This window comes from Lethenteron reissneri, chromosome 68 (assembly GCF_015708825.2).
Source record: "Lethenteron reissneri isolate LAM-NWPU_2019-01 chromosome 68, ASM1570882v1, whole genome shotgun sequence".
NCBI classification, from domain to species: domain Eukaryota; kingdom Metazoa; phylum Chordata; class Hyperoartia; order Petromyzontiformes; family Petromyzontidae; genus Lethenteron; species Lethenteron reissneri.
Window position 1 is genome coordinate 7,598,521 of NC_083846.1, and position 27,521 is coordinate 7,626,041.

The 27,521-nt window shown below is 47.1% G+C and overlaps 1 protein-coding gene and 1 long non-coding RNA gene across 2 annotated transcripts in view; both read right to left on the reverse strand.

Annotated features, from left to right (window-relative positions):
* Positions 1–9,391, reverse strand: part of LOC133360409 (uncharacterized) — a 43,449-nt gene extending 34,058 nt beyond the window's left edge. The window contains exon 1 of the long non-coding RNA XR_009757253.1: positions 8,841–9,391. This is a non-coding gene — a long non-coding RNA (uncharacterized LOC133360409). The remainder of the gene's footprint in view (positions 1–8,840) is intronic.
* Positions 9,392–13,038: 3,647 nt separating this feature from the next.
* LOC133360408 (gastrula zinc finger protein XlCGF7.1-like) lies at positions 13,039–22,477 on the reverse strand. Its single transcript, XM_061579112.1, has 2 exons — positions 22,404–22,477; positions 13,039–16,427 (listed from the first exon to the last, which is right to left on the reverse strand). Exon 2 carries the CDS (start codon positions 16,415–16,417, stop codon positions 15,722–15,724), a length of 696 nt encoding a protein of 231 aa, XP_061435096.1. The 5' UTR covers positions 16,418–16,427; positions 22,404–22,477; the 3' UTR covers positions 13,039–15,721.
* Positions 22,478–27,521: the final 5,044 nt, after the last annotated feature.

Here is a 27,521-nt window from a genome sequence, read left to right on the forward strand (position 1 = left end):
TGGGCAAACGTACAAAATCAGCAGGGTTTCAAATACTTTTTTCCCTCACTGTACATAATCTATAGGAGTATCGACTAGCACAACAGTAGTATATACTGACTGTAGTAGTATTTACTATCACTACATTTGTATATACTGACTATAGTAGAGCAAATGTCACTTCATGCATCCCCCTTGTTGAGCGCGTCGGGTTCACACATCGTCATCCCTCATCATGTTACGGCGTGCGAGCAACGGACTTCGGCATGGAGCAGGTAGCCGTGGGGCACAGGACAGTGGAACGCGTTGGCGCACCATGTTGTGGAGGCGGCGGTGGGGTCATACGCGGTAGTTTGATATGTTCAGGGGATAGAGTTGAGGGTGCTGATCAACACAGGAGCATCGGCTACTATGATTTCGGAGCTTATTTTTAAGTTATTCCCGCCGAGGTCTGTTGTCTTAGCCTGGTCGCTAGTGCATGTGTCACCGCGAATGACGGGAGTTTGGGCATTATAGGCCAGATATTTGCGAAAGTATGCATTCGGGACATTGAGTTGACGGAGCCAATGCTGGTTTCCAGGACTTTGGCTTTGCCCTGTCTTTTGGGCACCGATTTTCTCGGGAGGATGCCCCTTAAAATTTTGGTTGATCATTGTTGTATTGAATTGCTGTCGGGATGGCGGCTGACCTTTCTGAGGTCTTCGACCCAATTAGAAAGGGCCAACGCCACGGTTCAGGCCATGGTAAAGGAAACTGTTACAGTTCCTCCAGGCGCTCAGATGTTGGTGCCCTTGCGGTTGCGAAAGCAACTCGATTTGACGGATACCGTTGAAGGGGTCCTTTTCACCCCTTTGAACAAGGCAATTCGGGGTCTCGCGTTGGTGGGGGCCCAAACTATGTACGAGGGGACCAGGAGCCCTTTTTGCAAGTGCTGAACGTTGCGCTGGGGGCTGCTGTAGTTCAAGCAGGTACAGTTTTGGCCCACGCAATGGCTGCATGCTGTAAGGAGGCCTGCAAGGAGGCTGCAGAGGTCATTGCCGTGGTGGAGCAAGTAGGCAAGTCGGATGGGGCTTGGATGGATGCCTTATGCAGGGAGTATTCTGAATTGTCCGGGGAACAGCGGGGCGAGTTGCGTGCCTTGCTCTGAGAATTTGAGCATAATTTTAGCCAGGTGAAATTTGATATTGGCCGCGCATCACTATTTCAACATCGTATCAACACGGGTATAGATGCTCCTTTCTGACAAAATTCGTACAGGCTCAGTCCCAAGGAGAAGGATCACGTTCGCCAGGCAGTTGATGAAATGTTGGCCACGGACATTATCTCCCCTTCCACCAGTCTGTGGGGGCTCCCATTGTTTTGTTTAAAAAAACGGGATGGGAGTCTGCATGTTTGTGCCGACTGAAATTAAATAAAGTTTCTGTGGATTACGCATACTCGCTCCCCCGGATGAACGACTCCTAGATACAGTGAGGGAAAAAAGTATTTGATCCCCTGCTGATTTTGTACGTTTGCCCACCGACAAAGAAATTATCAGTCTATAATTTTAATGGTAGGTTTATTTGAACAGTGAGAGACAGAATAACAACAAAAAAGTCGAGATAAACGCATGTCAAAAATGTTATAAATTGATTTGCATTTTAATGAGGGAAATAAGTATTTGACCCCCTCTCAATCAGAAAGATTTCTGGCTCCCAGGTGTATTTTATACAGGTAACGAGCCGAGATTAGGAGCACACTCTTAAAGGGAGTGCTCCTAATCTCAGCTTGTTACCCATATAAAAGACACCTGTTCACAAAAGCAATCAATCAATCAGATTCCAAACTCTCCACCATGGTCAAGACCAAAGATCTCCAAGGATGTCAGGGACAAGATTGTAGACCTACACAAGGCTGGGATGGGCTACAAGACCATCGCCAAGCACCTTGGTGAGAAGGTGACAACAGTTGGTGTGATTATTCGCAGCAGACTACAGGAGGAGGATTGAGGAACGCCTGGACAGTCACAACAGCAGGCAGGTGTGGCAGGGAGTCCAGCACCTCACCAACTACAGGGCCAACCGCGGAGCTGCTGATGGTGACAACGCTTTGGCAGAGGAGTTGAACCTCTTCTTTGCCCGCTTTGAGGTGACACCACAAGGGACAGCATCACCAAACCTCACGGTCCACAGCAGCTTAAACCTCACAGTAGAGGAGCATGAGGTGAGGCGCACGCTGCGGGCCGTCAACCCGAGGAAGGCTGCGGGACCTGATGGCGTCCCGGGACGTGTGCTGAGGGACTGTGCTGACGAGCTGGCTGGAGTCTTCACAAGGATTTTCAACCTGTCTCTGGAACAGTCCACCGTACCAACCTGCCTAAAGTCCTCCACCATAGTCCCGCTGCCCACAAAAACCCACATTTCCAGCTACAACGACTACCGGCCAGTAGCACTCACGCCAGTGGTGATGAAGTGCTTTGAAAAACTGGTCCGGAGTCACATCATAGGAAGCTTGCCCCGAAACCTTGACCCCCACCAGTTTGCCTACAGAGCGAACCGATCCACGGAGGACGCCGTGGCCACAGCACTACATGCTGCACTGTCACACCTGGAGTAGCAGGGGAGCTATGTGCGGATGCTCTTCGTGGATTACAGTTCTGCGTTCAACACCATCCTCCCACACAAACTGGTGGAAAAACTGGGCGACCTGGGGATTCCACATTCCACCTGCATGTGGATATATAGTTTCCTCTCGGGCCGCAGACAGAGGGTCAGAGTGGGCCGTCATACATCCACAGCCCTGAGCCTCAGTACCGGCTCCCCCCAGGGCTGTGTACTGAGCCCCCTGCTCTACTCCCTCTACACACATGACTGTGCCGCCGTCCACCATAGCAACACCATTGTGAAGTTTGCTGATGACACCACGGTGGTGGGGCTCATCTCTGGGGGGGATGAGTCTGCCTACAGGGACGAGGTGGAGCGGCTGACAGCATACTGCAGGGGCAACAACCTGCTCCTTAACACCGCAAAGACCAAGGAGCTCATAATAGACTACAGGAGAAAGAAAACGGACACTCCACCACTAATCATCAGCGGGGACTGTGTGGAGAGGGTGGCAGACTTCTGCTTCCTGGGAGTCCACATTGGCGAGGGCCTGACCTGGAGCGCCAACAGAACTGAGCTTCTGAAAAAGGCCCAGCAGAGACTTTACTTCCTGAGAATTCTCAGGAATAATAACATCACACAGAAACTGCTGGTGTCCTTCTACCGAGCCTCCATCGAGAGCATTCTTACATACTGCATCTGTGTATGGTACACCAGCTGTACAGTGGCTCAGAGGAAAGCGCTCCAGAGGGTCATCAACACAGCCCAAAAGATCGCCGGCTGCCATCTCCCCACACTGGAAGAACTACACAATTCACGTTGCATCAAAAAAGCACAGAACATTATAAAGGACTCTTCTCACCCTGGACACTCACTGTTTGAGCTGTTGCCATCGGGCAGACGATTCAGATCAGTCAAAACAAGGACAAACAGATTCAAACAGAGCTTTTATCCTACAGCGATCACCACACTCAATAATGCTAGTTAATTATTAAGTAATAGTGTTTACAATTGATTGTGAAATAGAGATGTGCAATGACAAAATGTAACCTTATGTGGGTATGTGGGTATACTTGGGCTGTTTTTATATATAGTATAAATTGATTATCTTTCATTTAATTTTATTTTTATTTTCTTGTTTTATTTAATTTAAATTTATGAATGATGCCCTGACTGGTGAGCATTTTAAATTTCGTTGTACTGGTGACAATGACAATAAACGATCTATCTATCTATATGGAAGAAACACAAAAGAACTATCAATCTCCCTCGGCCTGGGGCTCCATGCAAGATCTCACCTCGTGGAGTTGCAATGATCATGAGAACGGTGAGGAATCAGCCCAGAACTACACGGGAGGATCTTGTCAATGATCTGAAGGCAGCTGGGACCATAGTCACCAAGAAAACAGTTGGTAACACACTACGCAGTGATGGACTGAAATCCTGCAGCGCCCGCAAGGTCCCCCTGCTCAAGAAAGCACATATATGTAATGCGAGCATAAATGGGGTTGCTGCTGGGCTCTGGCCCAATCACACGGCCCGGGGTATTGGGGGCGGAGCCCAGTATGGGGGGCGTGTGGGAGGGGCCGCCGTTCACCTCGGCTCCAATGGGAAGCAAGGTGAATGGACGTGGAGCCAGCAGGGCAGTATGGGAAGGCCGGATCTGACGATCCGGAAGGGGAGGAGTCAGGGTCACGTAGGGAAAGAAGATATAGAGGGGAGCCCGGAAGAGATCGAGGTCAGTTGATGGAGTGAAGAAGCAGGACCACGTTGGGTGGCCGCCGCGCCGCGCCATCAGCCATGTGGTGAAAGGAGCGTGCGGTGCACGCGAGAGGAATGTGCGTGGCACGCGAGAGGAGACGCTGGTCTCTTGTCAGGACCAGCGGGGTGTGAGGACGACTGGAGGAGCTGAGGAGGAAGCGCGTGCGGGGGCACGCGAGAGACGACGCTGGTCCGCGAAGGAGACCAGCGGGGTGCGAAGAAAGAACTTGAATAAATACCAACGGAGACCAGCAGTGCCTGACGGAGGCTTTTATTACATATACATGCCCGTCTGAAGTTTGCCAATGAACATCTGAATGATTCAGAGGACAACTGGGTGAAAGTGTTGTGGTCAGATGAGACCAAAATGGAGCTCTTTGGCATCAACTCAACTCGCCGTGTTTGGAGGAGGAGGAATGCTGCCTATGACCCCAAGAACACCATCCCCACCGTCAAACATGGAGGTGGAAACATTATGCTTAGGGGGTGTTTTTCTGCTAAGGGGACAGGACAACTTCACCGCATCAAAGGGACAATGTACGGGGCCATGTACCGTCAAATCTTGGGTAAAAACCTCCTTCCCTCAGCCAGGGTATTGAAAATGGGTCGTGGATGGGTATTCCAGCATGACAATGACCCAAAACACACGGCCAAGGCAACAAAGGAGTGGCTCAAGAATAAGCACATTAAGGTCCTGGAGTGGCCTAGCCAGTCTCCAGACCGTAATCCCATAGAAAATATTTTGAGGGAGCTGAAGGTTCGAGTTGCCAAACGTCAGCCTCGAAACTTTCATGAGTTGGAGAAGATCTGCAAAGAGGAGTGGGACAAAATCCGTCCTGAGATGTGTGCAAACCTGGTGGCCAACTATAAGAAAGGTCTGACCTCTGTGATTGCCAACAAGGGTTTTGCCACCAAGTACTAAGTCATGTTTTGCAGAGCGGCCAAATACTTAATTCCCTCATTTTTGAAATGCGTTTTTCTGGATTTTTGTTGTTGTTATTCTGTCTCTCACTGTTCAAATAAACCTACCATTAAAATTATAGACTGATAATTTCTTTGTCAGTGGGCAAATATACAAAATCAGCAGGGGATCAAATATTTTTTCCCTCACTGTACCTTGTCGGGTGCACGTGTTTTCTCAACCCTCGACTTGTTGTCAGGATTTTTGCAGCTGCCCATCAGTGTGCCGGAAAAGGTCCTGCCAAGGATTATTCAACATCGCCTTGCCAGGCACACTGAGGAGAGGCTTGCGGAGCACCAATGCGGTTTCAGGCAATGGCGATCCTGCATAGATGCCATATTTTCTGTTCGTCTGCTACAGCAGAGGTGTAGGGAATTCCAACATGACCTACATCTCTGCTTTATTGACCTGGTCAGTAGGCCTGGGCTCTGGGTTGTTCTTCGTGCTTTCGGAGTCCCTGACCCTCTGCTCACGATCATTAAGGACCTTCATGATGGTGAGTGGGCCCGGGTAAAACTACGTGGCTGGGAGTCAGAGTCTTTCCCTGTACACCTTGGGGTGCGACAGGGATGTCCTCTGGCTCCAACATTATTTAACATCTATTTTGACCACGTAGTTCGTGAAGCCTTCAATGGTTGTACCGGGGGAGTCTTCATTTGGTGCAAACGTGGTGGGAGGCTGATCGATGCCCGGGTGCGATCGGGGGATGGCTCCCTGTTAGTCGGCCACGTTGTGTGTGCCAATGATTTGGTGGTGGCTCACTCAGAAGAGGAGTTGGAGGTGCTGCTGCTGAGACTGGAGCGTGCCACTGAGGGGTGGGGCCTTACCATCAGCCCCACCAAGGCTAAGCACCTGCCTGGGTATTTTGTGCCATCGGACACTCCACCCCCACGGCTCCCAGTCGGTGATGGGGCAGTGGTGGAGAGAGTGGAGAGTTTCCCATACCTGGGCAGTGTACTTATGACCAGCTCCAGTTTAACAGCAGAGGTCTCACTCCGAATCAGTCGAGCGGCAATATCTTTTCATCGGTTGCGTAACGCTGTGTGGAAGCTACCTGGTCTGCGCTCCGCACGAAGCTTCAGGTCTTCTCGGCCAGTCATTCCCTCCCTTCTCTACGTTTGCAAAACGTGGACCCTCCTAATGGAGTATTTTCGCCGGTTGGAAACATTTAGGCTGGCCTGCCTACGATCCATCCTGGGTTTAACCAGGCTGGATTGTGTGAGGAGCTCACAAATCCTTGAAAGATCTGGGCAAAGTCCCATCGGTGAGCTCCTCCGGCAGGCAAGTCTGCATTGGCTGGGTCATGTAGCCCGCATGCACAGCCACCGCATGCCTAAACAACTTTTGTTCGGCCGGATCGAGGGGGCTAAACGGGCGCGGCACGGGCTAGAGAAGAGATGGAGTGATGTGGTACAGGAGGACGTGGAGCTGAGTGGACTTACCGATGACTGGTACCAGCAGTGTCAAGATCGGCCTCTGTGGAGGAGGCTCGTAAAGGACGCTACTGGGCAGTTGGAGGCAGTCGCCCTCCAACAACAACGGAGGGCGGAGGAACGATGCTCACAACAACGAGAAGAGCGCCGGGTGGCTAAAGCACAGCAAGTTGGCACAGTAGGGGGCACAGGTGGTGCATCAGCCAGTCATCTCGGTCATCTCAGTCAGTCGACCCGTGGCACCTGGGTCTGCCCCGTGACCTCCTGCCAGCGGGCGTTCGACACTTCACGTGGCCTCAAGGTGCACATGGCCTGGCACAAGCGTCGTGGTGACGTCACCGCCACTTAGTGGCGAATGGCGGTTGTTGTTGTTGTGTGGACCAAATGGAATGTCTTCGCCGGTTAGAAATATTAACGCTATTCTGACGATCCATTCTGTGTTTAACTAGGCTGGATTGTGAGCTCACAAATCCTCCGTCAGGCAAGGCTGCGTTGGCTGGATCATGTAGCCCGCATGCCCAGCCACCGCATGCATAAACAGCTCTTGTTCGGCTGGATATAGCGGATACATAGTCGCAGAATGGGCTAGAGAAGAGATGGAGTTATGTGGTACAACGAAACGTGGAGCTGAATGTACTTCCTGATGACTGATACCAGTGGTATCAAGATCAGACTCTGTGGAGGAGGCTCATGAAGGATGCTACTGGGCAGTTGGAGGCAGCAACAATGGAGGGCAGAGAAGCGATGCTCACAACAAAGAGCGGAGCGTCGGGCAGCTAAAACACAGCAAGTTGGCACTGTAAGAGGACACAGCTGGCGCATATGTGGCACATTAGGAATGGATCACTCTTTTAATTATATCCTTGTGCAGCAAGGGAGTAAAGTGTGGTTCTGTGAAAGTCCTGATGTGCTGTGCAGTGCATCAATGCATGTGTGGACAGCAGCATGTGATGACTGAGTTGGGCCTGTAGGTGGCTGGCAGGGTTAATGAATAACCGCACGTGTAAACCAGCCACTTGGTTAATGGCGACTCGGAAGAATTGCTGTGTGACACATGCTGTTGCATTTTACAGGTAAAGGACCCAAAGGTTGTTTTTGATAGTTATATAAATGTTCTAGATTTGTTCTAGACTTTAAGCTTGGCTTTGAATTGTTCGTTTGTGAGATATGCAATTAGAGGCGTTTTAGCACTGTGCATTGTAAAGGGATGACGCACTGTAATTACCTACTGTCATTGTAATTCTCTAACTCTAGTACTGTTATTCTATAACCATGCCCATGTATCCAGAGTATGACTACTTGCAATGCTATTGAGAATAGAACACATGTAAAGTAGTAAGCTGTACAATGGTGATATACAGTACATATACTGTACACATACAGTACATATAATGGGTGTAAGATACTGATATAAGTGGATGGTATAGATAGACATACAGCTTAGGATTAAAGGAATATTCGAATAGTGCTGTGCAAATGTGATTGTCAAAGACAAAGATGGTTTATCAGTAGTAGAATTGGGTTTAAGAGAAAACTGTTAATGAATAACCGCACGTGTAAACAGCCACATGGTTAATGGCGACTCGGAAGAAATGCTGTTGTAACACGTGCTGTTGCATTTTACAGAGTGACGGTGCTATTAACCACAATAAATGTGCTTGCCCTCGATTTGGAGCACTTGCCCACGTCCTTCATTTCGAGTGTGCAACACATAGGCCAGTTATCTCAGTCAGTCGACCCATGGGACCTGGATCTGTACCGTGACCTGCCAGTGGGCGTTCAACACTTCATGTGGCCTTATAGTGCACATTGCCTGGCACAAGCGCCGTGGTGACGTCACTGCCACTTAGTGGCGGGTGTTGTATGTAGGTGGTTGTGTATGTAGGTGGGTAGGTAGTTTGGTAGGTGGGTGGGTAGGTAGGTGAAGGCCGAGGTGACGAATGAGAAAGGATGGACGATGCAGTCAATGATGTGAGTGGGTGTGGGTTTAGGCGACGTTAGTCAGTCAAGTGACGACGGATTTACAAAACGTTAAAGGAGACGTAAATTGGAGTATTACTGTCTATAATAAACGTTTCGGGCAATGGCCTTTCATTGTGGCATAAATTATTGGAACGGTCTCACCTGAAGCTTGGAAGGCTGCAGTTTTCAACCAGCGGTGATCGCCAGCATCCCACTCTATCAGCTGGGCTCGTGTGTATGAGTCTGAATGAGTATGTAAGTCTGAGTGTGTGAGACTAAGAATGTATGTTTAAGTGAGTGTGTAAGTCTGAGTGAGTGCGTGTGACTATATTTTTGTGAGTGTGTTATGTGACCGTGCGTGAGTATGTGAGAGTGTGTGTGACTATGTTTACTTGTGTGAGCGAGTGTGTTTGTGTGTTTGAGTCTGAATGAGCGAGTCTACGTCAGTGTATGTTTACGTGAGTGTGAGTCTGAGTGTGTTTTAGTCTGTCTCGTTGTGTATATGTGTCAAATCTTAATATCTTCTTGTCTGCATCTCTCTTAATCTCCCTGTCTCCCCGTGTATGTCTCTCCCCGTGTCTCTGTGTTTAGCTGGAGTGTACATTCCCAGGCAGGGTTGGGCTGTATTCAGCACCTCATTACACAAACTAAATCTAGAAAAACCTGTTTTTGTTTTTGAATAAAACTCAACACAACACTCAAAACGAGGCACCCGGATAGCACGGAACTTGAAAGTTCTCCCGACAGAACTGTCTTTTTTTTAATCTCCCAAAGAACAAAAATGCTATTAACTTTTTTAAGGTATACATTTCCACATAAGCCACTTCGTTATCATTCGTGATCAGGTCGCTTCTGAAAAATAAGTTAAGATAGATCAGTGGGCTTTACCTAGTAAAAATCTTGTTATGTTTTTACCTTTCCTATACTTTGCACTCCTATCGTATTTTTGTATTGTTGTAACGTTATAAACCCGTGCCCCTACCGGACATCTGTGAAAAAGAGCTTCATTGCTCATCGGCTTCCTCCAGTATGAATACAGATTTTTATTATATGACTAACATAAGATTAAAACTAACATAACCATATTTAAGAATTACAGTTGAGACAAAAAGCATTATATAGTCATCGACTTATGAACACTTAGTTCCTGACACCCGTTTGTAAGTCGAACTGTTTGTAAGTTGAAACAAAACAATGTACTGTATTTAAATGCCAATACGGTGTTATGAAATGTGTTACGTTTCAAGAAAAATGGAAGCATCGTTTTAACTCACAAATAAGAAGAAATTGTACATTTGCATGTAACATTGGAAAACAATACTCTATTGCGAATAAAACGTTAAATAAAGTAGCATTAATAAATAATAATCTGTTTTACGTTCATTTACCTTGAGTCCTGATGCTGGCTTGCTTGTCGAAAAGGGCCCAATGAGTAACAACAATTGCACACACACACAAAGACAGACACAATCATGGGGCACGCTTGTATGTGTCTGTCTTTGCGAAAAGTGTTGTTAGCGAGCAGCACCGATGAAGGCCGAAACGGCACATTAGGAGGTGAGTGGCTAGCACTACGCACTGCTGCCTTTGTCTCCCCAGTGGCGATGTTTACACACTGCATAAAGTAATAATTTGAAGCCAAGGCAACCTAGGGGAGGCCCAAGATGCATTCAGATATTTATCACTAAGTGGCGGTGACGTCACCACGACGCTTGTGCCAGGCTATGTGCACGTTGAGGCCACGTGAAGTGTCGAACGCCCGCTAGCAGGAGCCACGGGTCGACTGAGATGAATGGCCAATGCACCACCTGTGCCCCCTACTGTGCCAACTTGTCGTGCTTTTCCCACCCGGCGCTCCGCTCGTTGTTGCGAGCGTCGCTCCTCTGCCCTCCGTTGATGTTGGAGGGCGACTACCTCCAACTGTCCAATAGCGTCCTTCACGAGCCTTCTCCACAGAGGCCGATCTTGACACCGCTGGTACCAGTCATCAGCAAGTCCACTCAGTTCCACATCCTTCTGTACCACAACACTCCATCTCTTCTCTAGCCCGTGCCACGCCCGTTTAGCCCCTCTATCCTGCCGAACAAAAGCATACATTCTCACTTTTACACACCCAACAATGACAAAGATCCCGCATACAGCTTTAACAGACTAGGAGCAAGTGCTGTTAATGAGCACCTATGAAGGCCGACACGGCACACGGGGGGGGTCGGTGGCCAAGACCACGGCCAGCCGCCTTTGGCTCCCCAGTGCTGATGTTTACACACCACACCAGGTACTCATTTAAGGCTGAGTCTACCTAGAGGAGGCCCGGGACGGGTTCAGATAATCGTCACTGGTATTGGCTGAGCGGGAATCGAAGTCCTTGCAGAGGGCACAAACCGCGGACACTATCGCTCCCCACACACTCACTTTGTGGTGTGAACGAGACATTAGAGACAGTGCCTCCTGCAACTACTTCGTCTCCGAATGAGTGTGTGCGCCGTACACCACACGCACACACTCGCCGTGAAGGAGGACACTACACCTTTATAGGTCTCTGCGGTTCTAGATTTGAAGCTTTCGTGACTGCAATGATTCATATCCTTAGGTTTTTTCGGTAAAGTCACGTAGGTAAAAACATTAAAAAGTACGGTCAAGGGATAGCTCCCTATTGCTCAACCATGTTATATATGCCGATGATCTGGTAATTGCCGCTCACTCAGAAGAGGAGTTGGAGGTGCTGCTGCTGAACCTGGAGCGTGCCACTAAGAGGTGGGGCCTTACAATCAGCCCCACCAAAACTAAGCACCATCGGACACTCCACCCCCACAACTCCCAATTGGTGATGGGGTAGTTGTGGAGACAGTGGAGAGTTTCCCATACCTGGGCAGTGTGCTCATGACTGGCTCCGGATGGATGGGTGTCTATAATTGATCCATCAGATTCACCATGGAAGTGGAGAAAGACGGTAAACTACCATTCTTGGATATTCTGTTTGAGAGGAGGCCTGACGGATCCTTGGGACATTCTGTATACAGGAAAGCCACCCACACAGATTCCTACTTGAAACCGGATTCCCACCACCACCCTTCTCAAAATAATTATCTCATCAAAACGCTATACCACAGAGCCCATAGCATTTCTGACAAACACCACCTGACCGGTGAATTAAGACATGTACATCGGGCCCTCAGGATGAACGGATACTCTGACCGTACTATCCGCCAAGCTGTCTCTCCCACCACACAGAAACAGCCACATGAAACTCCGCCCAAAACCATCACGTTACCATACATAGCAGGCGTGACCAAAAAGATCTCCAAAATTCTAAACAAACATAAGATCCAAGTCCGATTCAGTACAGTGCATAAAATCCGTGATCTGATTCCATCTGTGAAGGATGTCGTTCCTGACTTACAGTATCCTGGAGTCTACAAATTGAGTTGCATTTGTGGTGATTGCTACATTGGAGAAACGAAACGTCATGTTTCTGATCGTGTCCGCGAGCACAAGTCAGATCTGAAACACGGCAGAACTGATTCTTCTGCCGTTGCCGATCATTGCTACAACTCTGTGGGCTCTCATGAAATTGTCTTTTCCGAGACCAAGGTTCTCTGCAAACCTCCCGGCTACCATCAAAGGTTTGTACACGAAGCCATACAAATATACAAACACAGACATAATTTCAACCGTGATGATGGGTACAAACTTAGTAATCATTGGAAAGATGTTATCAACCACGCAAAAAAGACTTAATTACACTTTTTTGGACCATCTTATCTGACAGGAGGCACTATTTTACTTTACTTTACCGAGTGTTAACATCCCCAGTTATTTTTTAACAGTACTCTCTTCATTGTTCAGCCAGCATTGGTATAAACAGGGGCATTTTCGTTATTTTGTCTATCATGTGTATCAGGCCTCCCCTCCCCCTCTCTGCCCCATGTGTTGAGCACTCCGTGCTGTCTTTGAGCCCCGCCCCCCTCCCTCCCGATACGTTTCCATTCATTGGCTACCACATTCTGATGAGCTTCCCCCCCCCTCTCCTCCCCCCCTTCAATCTTGCTTATAAGGGATTACATCTTGAATCATTGCCTCACTTGATACAGCTAATTCGGCTGTGACGGTCCCACCTGATGACGGAGACTTGTGTTGCCTCCGAAACGTCGTGATTTTTTGTTTTATTTTATTTTATTTTCATGAATTTTGATGTTTTTACCTACGTGACTTTACCGAAAAAACCTAAGAATATGAATCCTTGCAGTCACGAAAGCTTCAAATCTAGGTACTGTAACAATTAGCGCGCTGCTCTACCAACCCAACCCGAGTTAGATTCCTGCTCACAACCAACAACAGTGACTATTATCTGAATTGTCCTGGGCCTCTATTAGGTCAAATCAGCCTCAAATGAGTACCTGGTGCTGTGTGTAAACATCCCGACTGGGAAGTCAAAGGCGTGGTTCTAGCCAGCCACCCACCCCCTCGTGTGCCGTGCCAGCGTTCATAGGCGCTGCTCACTAACTGTACTTGCCCCAACAGTCTGTCAAGGTTGTATGGGGATCGCTGTCGTTGGTGTGTGTCTTTGTGCGTGTGCGCACGTATCCCCGTGTGTGTGTGCAATTGTGGGGTCTCATTGCATCCCTTCCGACAAGCAATGTATTGGCTGTACACTGGTGCACGGTATAAAATAGCACATTTTTCACAATTATTTATTTTCCTGCGATTCGCAATCCCAGTCAATGTTGTGATATGCGTCAAAATCAGTTCTCATAATGTTGAAGCAATCATAAGATGAATGTTATTAGCAGCTGAACACGAAGCTTCAGTCTGTTGCCATATAGCGGCCAGCCTGATGACGATTGGCTCCGTGTTCCAAAGGCAGATTTGACTCATACCCTAGACTTGGTCGGATGGTTCCTCGATTCCACGGACAAAAATCAACGGTCAATATTGACCATTTTAGCAAGTCTTAGTAGCCTGAATAAACCTTTGAATTGCGTCAAACTTGATGACAGGGTCAATTAAAGACTGATAAACTAATTTGTGGATTCAATTTTAGATCTATGTTATGAGGACCGGTGCGTCATGCTGCACCAGTGTACCACGAATACGTCAATTTGTTACTTTATTTTAAGTTTGATTTACTATCAAATATGTATTCCATGCAATTGTACAATATCTCATTTATAAGTTTAACAATGCTTCCCTTTTTTGTTGAACCATAATATGTATGCTTTCATTGTTCTGACTGACGAACTGTTCGACTTACGAATGGAGCCCAGGAACAGAACCCGTTCATAAGTTGAGGGCTTCCCGTAACTGAAACACATTTGTAAATAACACTGTGACCTTAAAAGGAGAATATACTGGTTGGTTGAAAAGTCAAGACACATAAGGTTATAATATTTATTTTTACAAATCATGTTCATAGGGTTATTTAATTTAGTTTAGCAAATGTTCAGACTGATTTCCATTAACATTCTATCTAGAAATAACTGCTCAACCAGACCTATTGATGCTTTAATATGTGCATTGTCCTTGTACTGTTCACCTTCTACAGTTAGTCTAACACTGATGAGACAATGTCATAAAAGAGTTTGTCTCTCTTGTGTAGGCCAATTAGTTTCAAGGACAATGCATACATTATTATCAAAGCATGCTTGTTTGCATGTTTTACCACAAGCATGAAGTGTGGTTATTGCAGTCTTGATGATGCCTCGCAATAATGGGGGGATTTGGTGTTTGAACATCTTAAAACCCAGTGTTATTGCCAGAAAAGGTAAAGCATATTTTCTTTTTTAAATCCTTTATATTAAGTTTGCTTGCTTGCGCGCTTACGACCGTGCAAATCTTTCGGTCGTTTTTTAACCCACTTCCCGTGATCCAATCGAGCTGACATTTTCCACACAGACTCGTTGTGCGTGACAATTTATTTTCGTGAAAACATTTTTCCAAAATTTTACACTTTTTAGGAAAAAATAATGGTATGACTGTGTGTGTGGGGGGGGGGGGGGTCTGTTTGTATGTATGTGCGTGCAAGTCTTCATCCTGGTTCTGGTTGTATGTTCTTGCGTGTGTGAGTGCGTGAGATGAGGTGGCCGAGTGGTTAAGGCGATGAACTGCTAATCCATTGTGCTCTGCACGCGTGGGTTCGAATCCCACCTTCGTCGCGATTTTTTTTAAATCCTTTATATTAAGTTCACTTGCTTGCTTGCGCGCTTACGACCGTGCAAATCTTTTGGTCGTTTATTTACCCACTTCCCGTGATCCAATCGAGCTGACATTTTGCACACAGACTCGTTGTGCGTGACAATTAATTTTCGTGAAATTTTTTTTCCAAAATGTTACACTTTTTAGGAATTTTTTTTATATGTAATTACCAATTGCTTAATGGTGGCAGGCAATCATCTGACCCATAGGTGGCAGCCATCTCAAGCCAGAGGACGAGAGGACTCTAGCCGCCACGCATATAAAGGATTTATAGTGAAAAACTTTGTTTTTACGGGTTATTTTTTTTTTATCCTTTATATTAAGTTCGCTTGCTTGCTTGCGCGCTTACGACCGTGCAAATCTTTTGGTCGTTTATTTACCCACTTCCCGTGATCCAATCGAGCTGACATTTTGCACACATACTCGTTGTGCGTAACAATTTATTTTCGTGAAAATTTTTTTCAAAAAATTTCCACTTTTTAGGAAAAACAAATTTCATATTTAATTTAAAATACCAATGTGATAAAAATGAAACTCTTACTCAAGAAAAACAGAAATGAATAATAAAATAAAACCGATGCCACGCATATAAAGGATTTATAGTGAAAAACTTTGTTTTTACGGGTTAATTTTTTCATCATCGTGATGCCAGCAACAAAGCAACCCAGATATATAACTGCTCGACCCGGGCTATTAATGCTTTGATATTTGCATTTTCCTTGTACTGGTCGCCTCTTGTCATTGTTCTCTGGTCAAACACAAAGGGCCATCCCATAGAAATCATAGACAGAGCTAAATAGAGAGCCATGAACTCCGACATCTTTGAGATTGGGTACAGCTCACATAGAGAGTTACAGACCTTCCCCGACCCGCTCTCCCACAGACTCTGAATTTTCCTCCTGCTTCACGCTGCCTCCATCCACCTGGAGGTCGTGTCCTGCATTCGAATCTTCATCTTCAAATTTCACCTTCACTTCTTCACATTCCACCTTCACTCCTGGCCACGTTTCAAAGCTGGGGTTGTCTTCTGGCTCTTGTTTTATAAGAGAAGGGCTCAGTGCAGCATTTGGACATTCAGAAGTCGATTTCACCTTCTTCTCTTTGTGGATCTTCTCATGCTTCTTTCGGTTTCCTGACACTGTAAACCCCTTCCCACACACAGTGCACTTGAATGGCTTTTCACCAGTGTGTGTTCTTTGATGAACGTGAAGAGTTGCTGATTGTGTAAATGCCTCCCCACACACAGTGCACTTGAAGGGCTTTTCACCTGTGTGTGTTTTCCGGTGTCTGTGAAGGGATTCTGATTGTGTAAACCCCTTTCCACACACAGTGCACTTGAAGGGCTTCTCACCTGTGTGTGTTCTCTGATGAATCTGAAGAGTTCCTGACTGAGTAAACGCCTTCCCACACACAAAGCACTTGAAGGGCTTCTCACCCGTGTGTGTTCTCTGGTGCTTCTTCAAGTGTCCAGTGCGATCCGTACGGTACGAACACTGGTCGCATTGGTGTCTTTTAGCACCAGGCTGTGTCGAGGGTTTCTTCTCCATGTGAATGATTCTGCAGATAAACGTACAAAAACACCTATGAAGGCTGGCATGGCTCATGAGAAGATGGGTGGCCAGCGCCATGCCAGGCCGCCTTGGTTTCTACAGGTACTCATTTGAGGCTGAGTCGACCTAGGGTAGGCCCATGACTGGTTCAGATAATCGTCACTTGTGTTGGCCATGAGCGGGAATCGAACTCTGGTCGCCCGGGTTCATAGCACACTACCACTCCCATTTACACACAATCCTCACACACAGACAATACTCACAAAATACAGTCAATGAGTTAATGTAGCCTAATTAACTAGATACTACACACATACAACGCTACTCACACACACTACTGACACACACACACACAATACCCACAAACACACAGTACTCTCACACAATATTCACTCACACAATACACAGACAATACTCACACACACAATACTTACACACACTACTCACAGACACTAACAACAACCGTCATATGACACTAAGTGGCAATAAATGTCACCACGGTAACTGTTCCAGGCCAGGTGCACTTTGAGGCCACGAGAAGTGTCGAAGGGTTGCTGACAGGAAGTCATGGGCCAGACCCAGGTGCTATGGGTTGACTGGCCGATGCACCATCTGTGTGCCCTTACTGTGCCAACTTGCTATGATTTAGCCACCCGGCGCTCCGCTCATTGTGGTGAGCGTCGCTCCTCCGCCCTTCGTTGTTGGAGGGCAACTGCCTCCAACTGCCCAGTAGCATCCTTCATGAGCCTCCTCCACAGAGGCTGATCTTGATACCACTGGTACCAGTCATCGGCAAGTCCACTCAGCTCCACGTCCCGATGTACCGTGCCATGCCTGTTTAGCCCCCTTTGTGCGGCTAAACAGAAGCTACTTGGGCATGCAGTGAATGGGCATGCGGGCTACGTGACTGTGCCAACGTAGCCTTGGCTGCCAGAGGAGTTCACTGATGGGAATGTGTCCAGATCTTTCAAAGATTTGCAAGCTCCTCACACAATCCAACCTGGTCAAACCTAGGATGGATCATAGGCAGGCTCGCCTGAATGTTTCAAAGCAGTGCAGATGTCCCATTAGAAGGGTCCACGTTTCACAGCGGCAGACCAGGTAACTTGCACACAGCATTATGCAGCCGATTAAAAGATATGCTGCTCGGCTGATTTGGAGTGAGACCTCTGCTGTCAAACCGGAGCTGGTCATAAGCACACTGCCCAGGAGTAGAAAAATCTCCACTCTCTCCACAACTGCTCTATCACCAATGGGGAGTTGAGGGGGTGGAGCGTTTGATGGCGCTGATCCCACCTCTTTGTGGCATACTTCAGGTTCAGCAGCAGTGTCTCCAACGCTTCTTCTGAGGGAACAGCCATCATCAGATCTTCAGCATACGTAACATTGTTGACCAATCGAGAGCCATCCCTTGACTGCATCTGGGCATCAAGAAGCCACCCATTGTATCTGTACCAGATGGAGATGCCTCTGGTACAGCCATGGAAGTCATCTAGAACTACGTGGTCAAAGATGATGTTAAATAATGTGGGAGCCAGAAAACTTCCCTGTCGCACCCCCAGGTGGACAGGGAATGGCTGTGACTCCTGATAAAGTAGCTTTACCCGGGCCTGCCCACCATCAGGAAGGCCCTTAATTATTGTGTGCAGAGAGTAAGGGACTCGGGAAGCACAAACAGCCCAGAGCCCTGTCATGTTGATGGTATCATAGAACTTGACCAGGTCAATAAAGCAGAAATGTAGGTGTTGTTAGAATTCCCTACACCTCTACTGTAACAGACAGAGAATGGCATCCGTGAACGACTGCCCTGGTCTAAATATACACAGGGGCTTCGCAAGCCTCTCCTCAGGTTGCCTGGAAAGGCAATGTTCAGGCGAGAGATGCCCCCACAATTGTTCAATCTGTGCAGTCCCTCTTAAAGAATGGAGACCACCAGGGCATTCTTCGAATCCTGCAGAACCCGTCCTGTGGTCCAGCTATTTGTGATATCACGTAGGGAAATCTACACAGAATCCACCCTCCCTTAGCATTTTGCTTTTAAAATTATCTCTGCCTGGCGCTTTTTCTGGTCTCAGACCCTGGATTGCCCCTTGTACTTCATCTACAGATGGCACCTCAGTCAACCGCTCAGAAGGGGGTAGCACCTTCTGGCAATATTTGAGGCACAGCAGCCCCAGCAAGTTCATCCACACCTTGCTCCATGATGTTGTCTGGGCTGAGGTAATTCCCCTCCCCCAAGACCTCATAGAAATTCTCTGTAAACCTACAGACCAGTAGTTCCTGTGGGCTGGAGATCGGATAACGATTCTTTCCCTTAAGGATGGTGATAGGTGGAGGCACTGCAAGTAACTTTTTTGATGGAATTAAAGAGTGATTTGTGCGGGCAACTAAGGCAGATTCTACCTCCTCAGCAACTCACACCCACCACTCATCGTTGCAACACCGTACAGCTCTTCGAACCTCTGAGCGAAGACTGCAGTAAGCCTCATCTTTCTCCGATGATAGTTGTTGTAGATGACAGTAGGCCCGTCATTTTCTCTCAACCAGCCAGTACACCTCCTCCTTCAGCCAGGGTCTCTGCATACCAAATGCAGCCATTGTAGCTGCTTGAGCCACATTCCTGAACCTCACCATCAGGCGGAGGGGATACGATGCCAACCCTAGTTGAAATACCTGCTTGTAACTATTCTCAGTTAGCTGAGACAAGGCTACTGTGGGTTTGAATAGGGTCCGAGATGGCCGTCCACCACTGGAGTGGAAAAATGACAGGTGCGGCTTACAGATGACAAGCCGATGGTCAGATTAGCTCCACGGTACGTCCTGGTGTCAATGACATGGGCCTACATCTGCTCATCTGTCACAATATATATTCCAGCAGATGTTCTTGCTTGATGTCCTGTTGATGCACCGCTGCCGGAACAGCGTGTTGGCAATTACAAACTGCACAGATTATTATTGAGTTAATCTGGCCCATGACCAACCAAGGTGTCTGCGTCATGACCCACTCGGGAATTAAAGTCACCAAACAGGATGACTCTATCCCGAGGGGCCACTTTAGCTTGCAGCTGGAAAAAGAGGTTATAGAAGGCGCCTGACACATCAGCCTTTTCTGCATCCCTCCAATTATGTTCATCTTCAGTGATGCTGTAAGCAACCACCACCATTCCTCGCCTCTTGTTGATGGGGAGGCGAGCCCACAGCAGCCTGGGACTTACAGCTACCCAAACCTCACCACCACGCTCTCACACCCCCTTAATTCGTGTTGTTTGGCAGTTTTCTGCCCCGAGTAGAGAACTGTCCACCCCTCATTATGACTGGAACCAGAACCGCTCCACCAAACCTTCTGTATTCCACAGAGGTCCAAGCGGTACTGGTTCGTCTCCTAACAGAGTGGCATCCGCACTCGGTACTTATTTGAGGCCGAGTCGACCTAGGGTAGGACCCACGACCAGTTCAGATAATTGTCGCTGATGTTGGCCGTGAGCAGGAATCGAACTGGGGTCGCCGGGTTCCTGACGCAGCACGCTCACCACTTCACTACTGCTCTCCACACTCACATCACCACGGTCCACACACACACAGCCTGCACCATTTACACACACAGTCTGTACCGCCAAGTATCAAAGCCTACACACACACACAACCCGTACCATACACACACTGCCTGGACCATACTGTACACACTGTAGTGCTCCACGTTACTAAACACTATACAGTAAGCCACACTATGCTGAACTGCACACTACTGTATAATTACAATACATTAAAACATAACAATGCACACAAACATACACAGACACGAACACACGCACCTAGATACACAATCACACAGACAGAAATAACACAGACACAATACAAATACTGTACTGACGAACGTGTCGGTTCACACGCACGCGGATAGAAAAAAAACAAGCACCAAACCGCCGAAAAATACGTCAATCATTAACGCACACTAGTAAAACAACTAAATAGATACAGTACATAACACTCACACACAATACTTACATTACTCGCACACAGCATGCACACAATACAAACGCACAATATACACAACGACAATGTTAACACATAATACAGGACACAAAAAACAGTGCTCATACAATACCTCCACAGTACACACACACAATACTCACACAGTAAATACACAATACACCCACACAGTACTCACACAACACCCACACACAATATACCCAAACAATACACACACAATACTCACACAGTACATACATAATACACACACAATACTCGCACAGTACACACACAATACTCACAGTACACACAATATACACGATACTCACACAGCACACACGCACAATACACACGCACAATACACACACACAATACTCACACAGTACATACACAATATACACACAACAGTACTCACACAGTACACACACAATACTCACAGTACACACAATATACACAATACCTCCACAGTACACACACACAATACTCACACAGTACAGTACACACACAGTACTCATACACAGTACTCACACACAATACTCACACAGTACTCACACAATACACACACACAATATACCCACACAGTACACACACTGTAAACACAATATGCACACAGTACATACACAATATACACAAAGAATCACACAGTAAACACACGGAATACTCACACAGCACACACACAGTAAACACAATACGCACACAGTACACACACACAATATACCCACACAGTACACACACAGTACTCACACACAATACTCACACAGTACTCACACACAATACTCACACAGTACACACACAATACACACAAACACAATACTCACGCAGTACACACACAATATACACAAACACAATACTCACACACAGTATACACAGACAACACACAATACTCACACAACACCCACACACAATACCCACATAGTACAGTACACACACAATACACACAAACACAATGCTCACACAGTACACACACAACACACACACAACACTCACACACAGTACTCACACACAATACTCACACAGTACACACAAACACAATACTCACACAATACTCACACAGTACACACACACAACACCCACACACAATACTCACACAATACACAATACTCACACAGTACACACACACACAATACTCACACAATACTCACACAGTACACACACACAACACCCACACACAATACTCACACAGTACACACACACAACACCCACACACAGTACTCGCACAGTACACACAATACTCACACAGTACACACAACACCCACACACAGTACTCACACAGCACAGTACACACAATACTCACACAGTACACACAACACCCACACACAGTACTCACACAGCACAGTACACACAATACTCACACAGCACAGTACACACAATACTCACACAGCACAGTACACACAGTACTCACACAGTACAGTACACACAGTACTCACACAGTACAGTACACACAGTACTCACACAGTACAGTACACACAGTACTCACACAGTACAGTACACACAGTACTCACACAGTGCACACAATACTCACACAGTACACACAACACCCACACACAGTACTCACACAGCACAGTACACACAATACTCACACAGTACACACAGCACAGTACACACAGTACTCACACAGTACACACAGTACAGTACACACAGCACAGTACACACAGTACAGTACACACAGTACTCACACAGTACACACAGTACTCACACAGTACACACAGTACAGTACACACAGCACAGTACACACAGTACAGTACACACAGTACTCACACAGTACACACAGTACTCACACAGTACACACAGTACTCACACAGTACACACAGTACAGTACACACAGCACAGTACACACAGTACTCACACAGTACACACAGTACAGTACACACAGCACAGTACACACAGTACAGTACACACAATACTCACACAGTACACACAGTACTCACACAGCACAGTACACACAGTACTCACACAGTACACACAGTACAGTACTCACACAGTACAGTACACACAGCAACTGGACTGTACTCACCCCGCTCGCGGTTTCTGCGCTCGCGACTTCGCGTGACGTCATCAGCGCGAGACGCGCTCGGAGTCGGGTCAAAGGAGTTCCCCCCACGGTGACGTCACCAGGGAACTCCACCCACTCAATCGTTTCGAATCACCACGCGTGATCAGTATTTAGATTATATTCTTGGTTTTTTGGGTAAAGTCACGTAGATAGAAAACTAAAATATAAATAATGAAATGAAATTAATAAAAGCAAAAAACCCACAATAAAAAGTGAAAATAATAATAATAAACTTTATTTATTTATTTTAGTAAAAATAATACATTGAAAATACTGTAATAATAGCAAAAAAACCCACAATAAAAATAGTTAAATAAAATGAAATGATAAATAAATTGAATTTATTTTAAAATTTATTTAACTATTCTTGTGGGTTTTTTGCTTTTATTATTTTCAATTTATTATGTTTATTCTTAATTTAATTATTTTTATTTGTTTTCTATCTGACTACCGAAAGAACCAAGAATATGAATTCCTGCAGTGACGAAAGTTTTAAGTTCAAAGTATTTAGATTACTGTGTTTGGTTACGATACATTTACACACGATAAGCCACTTCGTTGAGCTATAATTTGTGGCCAGGTCGTTTCTGAAAAATAAACTAATACCTCAGTGGGTTTTACCTAGTAAGATAAAATAAATAGTTTAGTTTCATTTGTATTTTTTTAAGTTATGTGTTTACCTTTCCTATACTTTGCATTCCGATCATATCCTTGTATTGCTTGTTGTTCTAATGTCCTGATTGTGTGCCTCCTACTGGACATCTGTGAAAAAGAGCTTCAAATTTTTTCGGATTCTTACAGTATATCAAAAAATATTCTGATTCTGTGGGCGCCGTTCCCCAGCAGTTTGGGCGCCGAGAGCTGAGCTCTGCCTGGCTCTGCGCCCTCCCCCGTACCGCAGGTATCCCAGGGAGGAGAGGGAGCAGGTAGATTGGGGTGACGAGTCTCTCTTTTCACATTGAACTAAAACAAACATCGTGAGTCTTGGCGCTTTGCCTTATTCATTAAGTATATCCTGTTCATCGATAGTTCAATGTTAATGTGCCATTTTATTGAGGGCCTACTACTGCTGTGTGTTATCTTTGTGTGCTCTGTGACTGCTTTGTTGTTTTTGCTGTCTTGTCCAATCTGTATAAGTCAGACTTAAATAATTACGTATTCATATGTCGTGTGCTAAATGACGACGCTGAGGCAGGTCTTCATGTAAGGGCTTGCGCCGGTTTATTAACAAGGGTTGGTGACATCTATCACCAGAGGTAGGTGCCCTACACTTGGTCCTCCACGTGGACCCTCGGCCCTGTCTGTCCCTAGCTCGGCTATCTCTTGGGCTCTCTCTCTCGAGTCGGATCGGGGGTTCAGCCAACACCGACCGACCGAGGAGAGCAGCACCTTCCACAACTACCGCCGGCTTTTCTCCAGACTTCCTCAGCTCTACCCCTGACTGTCTCTTCAACCGCTCTCCATCCCAGGCTCCCACAACAACCCCGCTTTCGTCACGGGGCCCCCCTTAAGTACCCCGAGGTGACATGAGGTCATCGTACCGCATCGTACCGCACAGCGCGTATGACGTCACGTCTCCAAATTACTCCTCTACACATATTTAGCGACTTGCTTTCCATTTTCTCTTTTTGCACTCCTGTCGTGTTTGTATTGTTTGCTGTTGTAACTTGCTGACTCGCCCATAGTGGGCATTTGTGTAAAAAAAATACCTTCATGGCTCATTGGATTCTTCTTGTCTAAATCAAGGTTTTAATTTTGAAGCATTCCATGTTCTACTGTTTTAATTCGATGTATTACTAAATTTATTAATGACCCACTTTGCTCCCTGGTATTTCAATATGCACTTGAAGTAGCTGCTGTCACCCCAGTTCTCAAAAATCTGTTGCTTAATTCTGAAACACCTGCAAACTACCACCCTATTTTAAATCTCCCATTCTTATCGAAGATCAGGGAATGTCATATACAATCTAATTAATAATTATTCAACATGACCTCTGATCAGATGCAATTCGGTTTTTGGAAGAAAAAAAACTCAACTTAAACCGCCTTACTTCTTGTATCATATAATCTATTATCTACTGATTGGATATCTTTCTTATTTGGTTATCCTGGATTTATCCCCAGCATCATTCTATTCTCATCGAGGGTCTTCATAGCCATGTCGGCTGCTATTATGCCTTTCTAACTTGGTTCTCTTCTTATCTCTCTGATGGGGTGTGTTACGTTTCTACAAGTGATGGCACATCCTCGTGTAATGGGTTCAATTTAGGCGCACACACTTCTTGGGAGGCAACACTCATTTATTGATGAACACAACAGTTACTCAACAGTTGTTCTTACTCTACACATAGGGTGGTGACCACCGACCTACCCTAGCTAACACACACTTGTCTCTTAGCTACTCCCGCGTGACCCTGCCAGGTGGCTGCTGGCAGTCCGCTCACTGTAGGCCTTCTATTCTTGCCATCTTTACGAGGCGTCTTCATTCTTCGCAGGAACAGCCCCGAACCTCCTGAGGAGGCCGCTTATATGGGCCCCACCCCGGCCACGCCTCCCGAGTCCAGAACCGGCCCTGACGTCATTCTGACCTCCAGCCGGGATGACGTCATGTGTGTGTAGGCCCACGTGGTAGTAACGCTCACCCACATGGTGACGTCACCCGTGTGCACACAGTAGTGATGCTACAATCACTACATCACCCTCCCCCACGTAAAAAAACAGCCGTCCTGGCTTTGACAATACAGAAAAAGTGTGCCTCCAACAACAACATCAATAAATAACTGGCGACGATAATAATTACCGCGAGAACATATGTACACACACCGAGAGGGGGGGGGGAGGGAAGAACGTATGGGACGAGGGGAACCAACAACAACACATGTACACCGAGTAGGCAAACAACAAGGTGTGAGAGTTATGCACAGCGGCCAATCTTCGAACAAGTTCACGTGGCCGAGCCCCCAGGGGAGGCAAGCACGCTCTTCCTGGAGGTCCTGGGGGAACTTTGAAAAAGGCCCCAAAAAGGGCAGGGCCCCTCCCCAGGAGTTGGGCAACAGGATGAGCAAGAGTGATGTATGGGCACTCCACTCCCCCCTTCAAGTCCACATCCAGTCAGCACAACCGGCGACTCCAAGGCGGCAGGTGCAGGAATCCTGTGACGAGAAGAAACCACCTCCTGAGGCACAGCATCACGAGCCCCCGCCTCAGCTTGTCGGACACAACAGCCACCCGGCTCAGGGAAGTGGAGATGATCGTATTCCCCCCCGGCGGAAGAAAGAAAAACGAAAATATATAGATTCCGACGCGTTGGATGCACAACCAACACCGGTAATCAAACCAAAATCACCCAACCACCCCATAGATGGCAGGGTCTCACAGCACTTAACATTCCGGACGTCTCCCTACGTCCCAGGTTGAGAAGTCGCACTTCAGGGTCGACCCATGTACTGGCTCAAGGAAGCCACGCTTCAGGGTTGATCCAGTATGCTGCACCCAAGGTACAACGTTGGATGTTGTACAACATCCCGGGTCAAAGAAGTCATGCTTCCAGGTTGACCCATGTACTGAGCAAAGAAGTCTCACCTTCAGGGTTGCCCCAGTATCTACATTTTTTTTAATGAAAATATGTTAATCAACGTGGCACTGACAAAAAAAATGCCTGCTCATGCCCAGAAATAGTTCACACGTGCAACCCCCACATCTCCGAGGCCACCCGTGTACGTAAAAAAATAGCGGCCGCATGCGCGACCCGTGTCTGCACGGCTTCCCGCGCGCGCCCAAAATGGCGGGCCAACGCGCGAACATCGCCGCGGTTTCCCACAAGCGTACAAAATGGTGGCCCAGCAGCCTTCACTGAGGAGCACCACAGACATTACATGTCACCTGTTAGCACCCCCCCCCCCCCGCCTTTCCGACGTGGCGTCTCCATCCTTAAAACCGTGCACATCGGCCATATCGGGGGGGAATTCTATGTAACCACCCCACCGCCTTTCCGACGCGCGTCACAACCAGTAGCACGCGTCAGCCGTATCGGGGGAATTTTAACCCAGTCTCTCTCCAAGACTCCCATCGCAAGAATATAGCTGTACCGACTGAGCTGAGACCCAGTGTCTCTCCAAGACTCGCATCGCAGCATATAGCTGTACCGACCGAGCTAAGATGACCCAGTGTCTCTCCAAGACTCGCATCGTAGCATATAGCTGTACCGACCAAGCTGAGACGACCCAGTGTCTCTCCAAGACTCGCATCGCAGCATATAGCTGTACCGACCGAGCTGAGACGACCCATCGTTCACTCACTGCACAACATGCACCCTAACAACTGAGGGATACAGTCCCAACGTAACGGGACAACTCCACCTGAACACTACGAATCTCCAGCCCACTTTTTCAACGCGCCTCGGAGTGTCTCATTCTCCTGGCCGTCAGGTCAAGCCATCAGACACAGCATGATGGGACCACACTCTCTGAGCCATGTGAGCGCACAGCCCACTAGGCTAGACAAGCCACGGAGTGTCTCGATCTCCGGGCTGTCAGGTCAAACCGTCAGCCATAGCATGACGGGACCACAATGTTCGTGTTAGACACGCAACACTCACTGGGCCATCCTGGTCAGGATCTGCGCCCCAAGATAGGTGACAGCCAGCACCACAATTCCAAATCCCTGGCAGCATGTCACCATCGCAATTTAACACCATCACAACACATACAATTTGAATTATGATCCCCCACAAAACTGATCCAATGCCGAACAGGCACGCACAATTTGTGACGATCCCGAATATTCAATGGTCACAACAATACACCTCACATCCCGTATCCGTACACATCATCTCCGAGACTCGCATTGCAGCATGCAGCTGTACCGACCGAGTGGAGAGAGCAACCCAATTTGACGGCAATTAACGGAAACGCACCCCCGATCCATGTAGAACACAAGGGGCATTCCCGCACAAAAGACATCATCTGTGCAACAATGGACAGGAACCAACCAGTGAGTTTGAAACAAACCGAACCTGTCATTTCAAAATCCCCTTCAACATTAACCATGGGACTCAGGGCATTCGAATTTTGAGAGCAA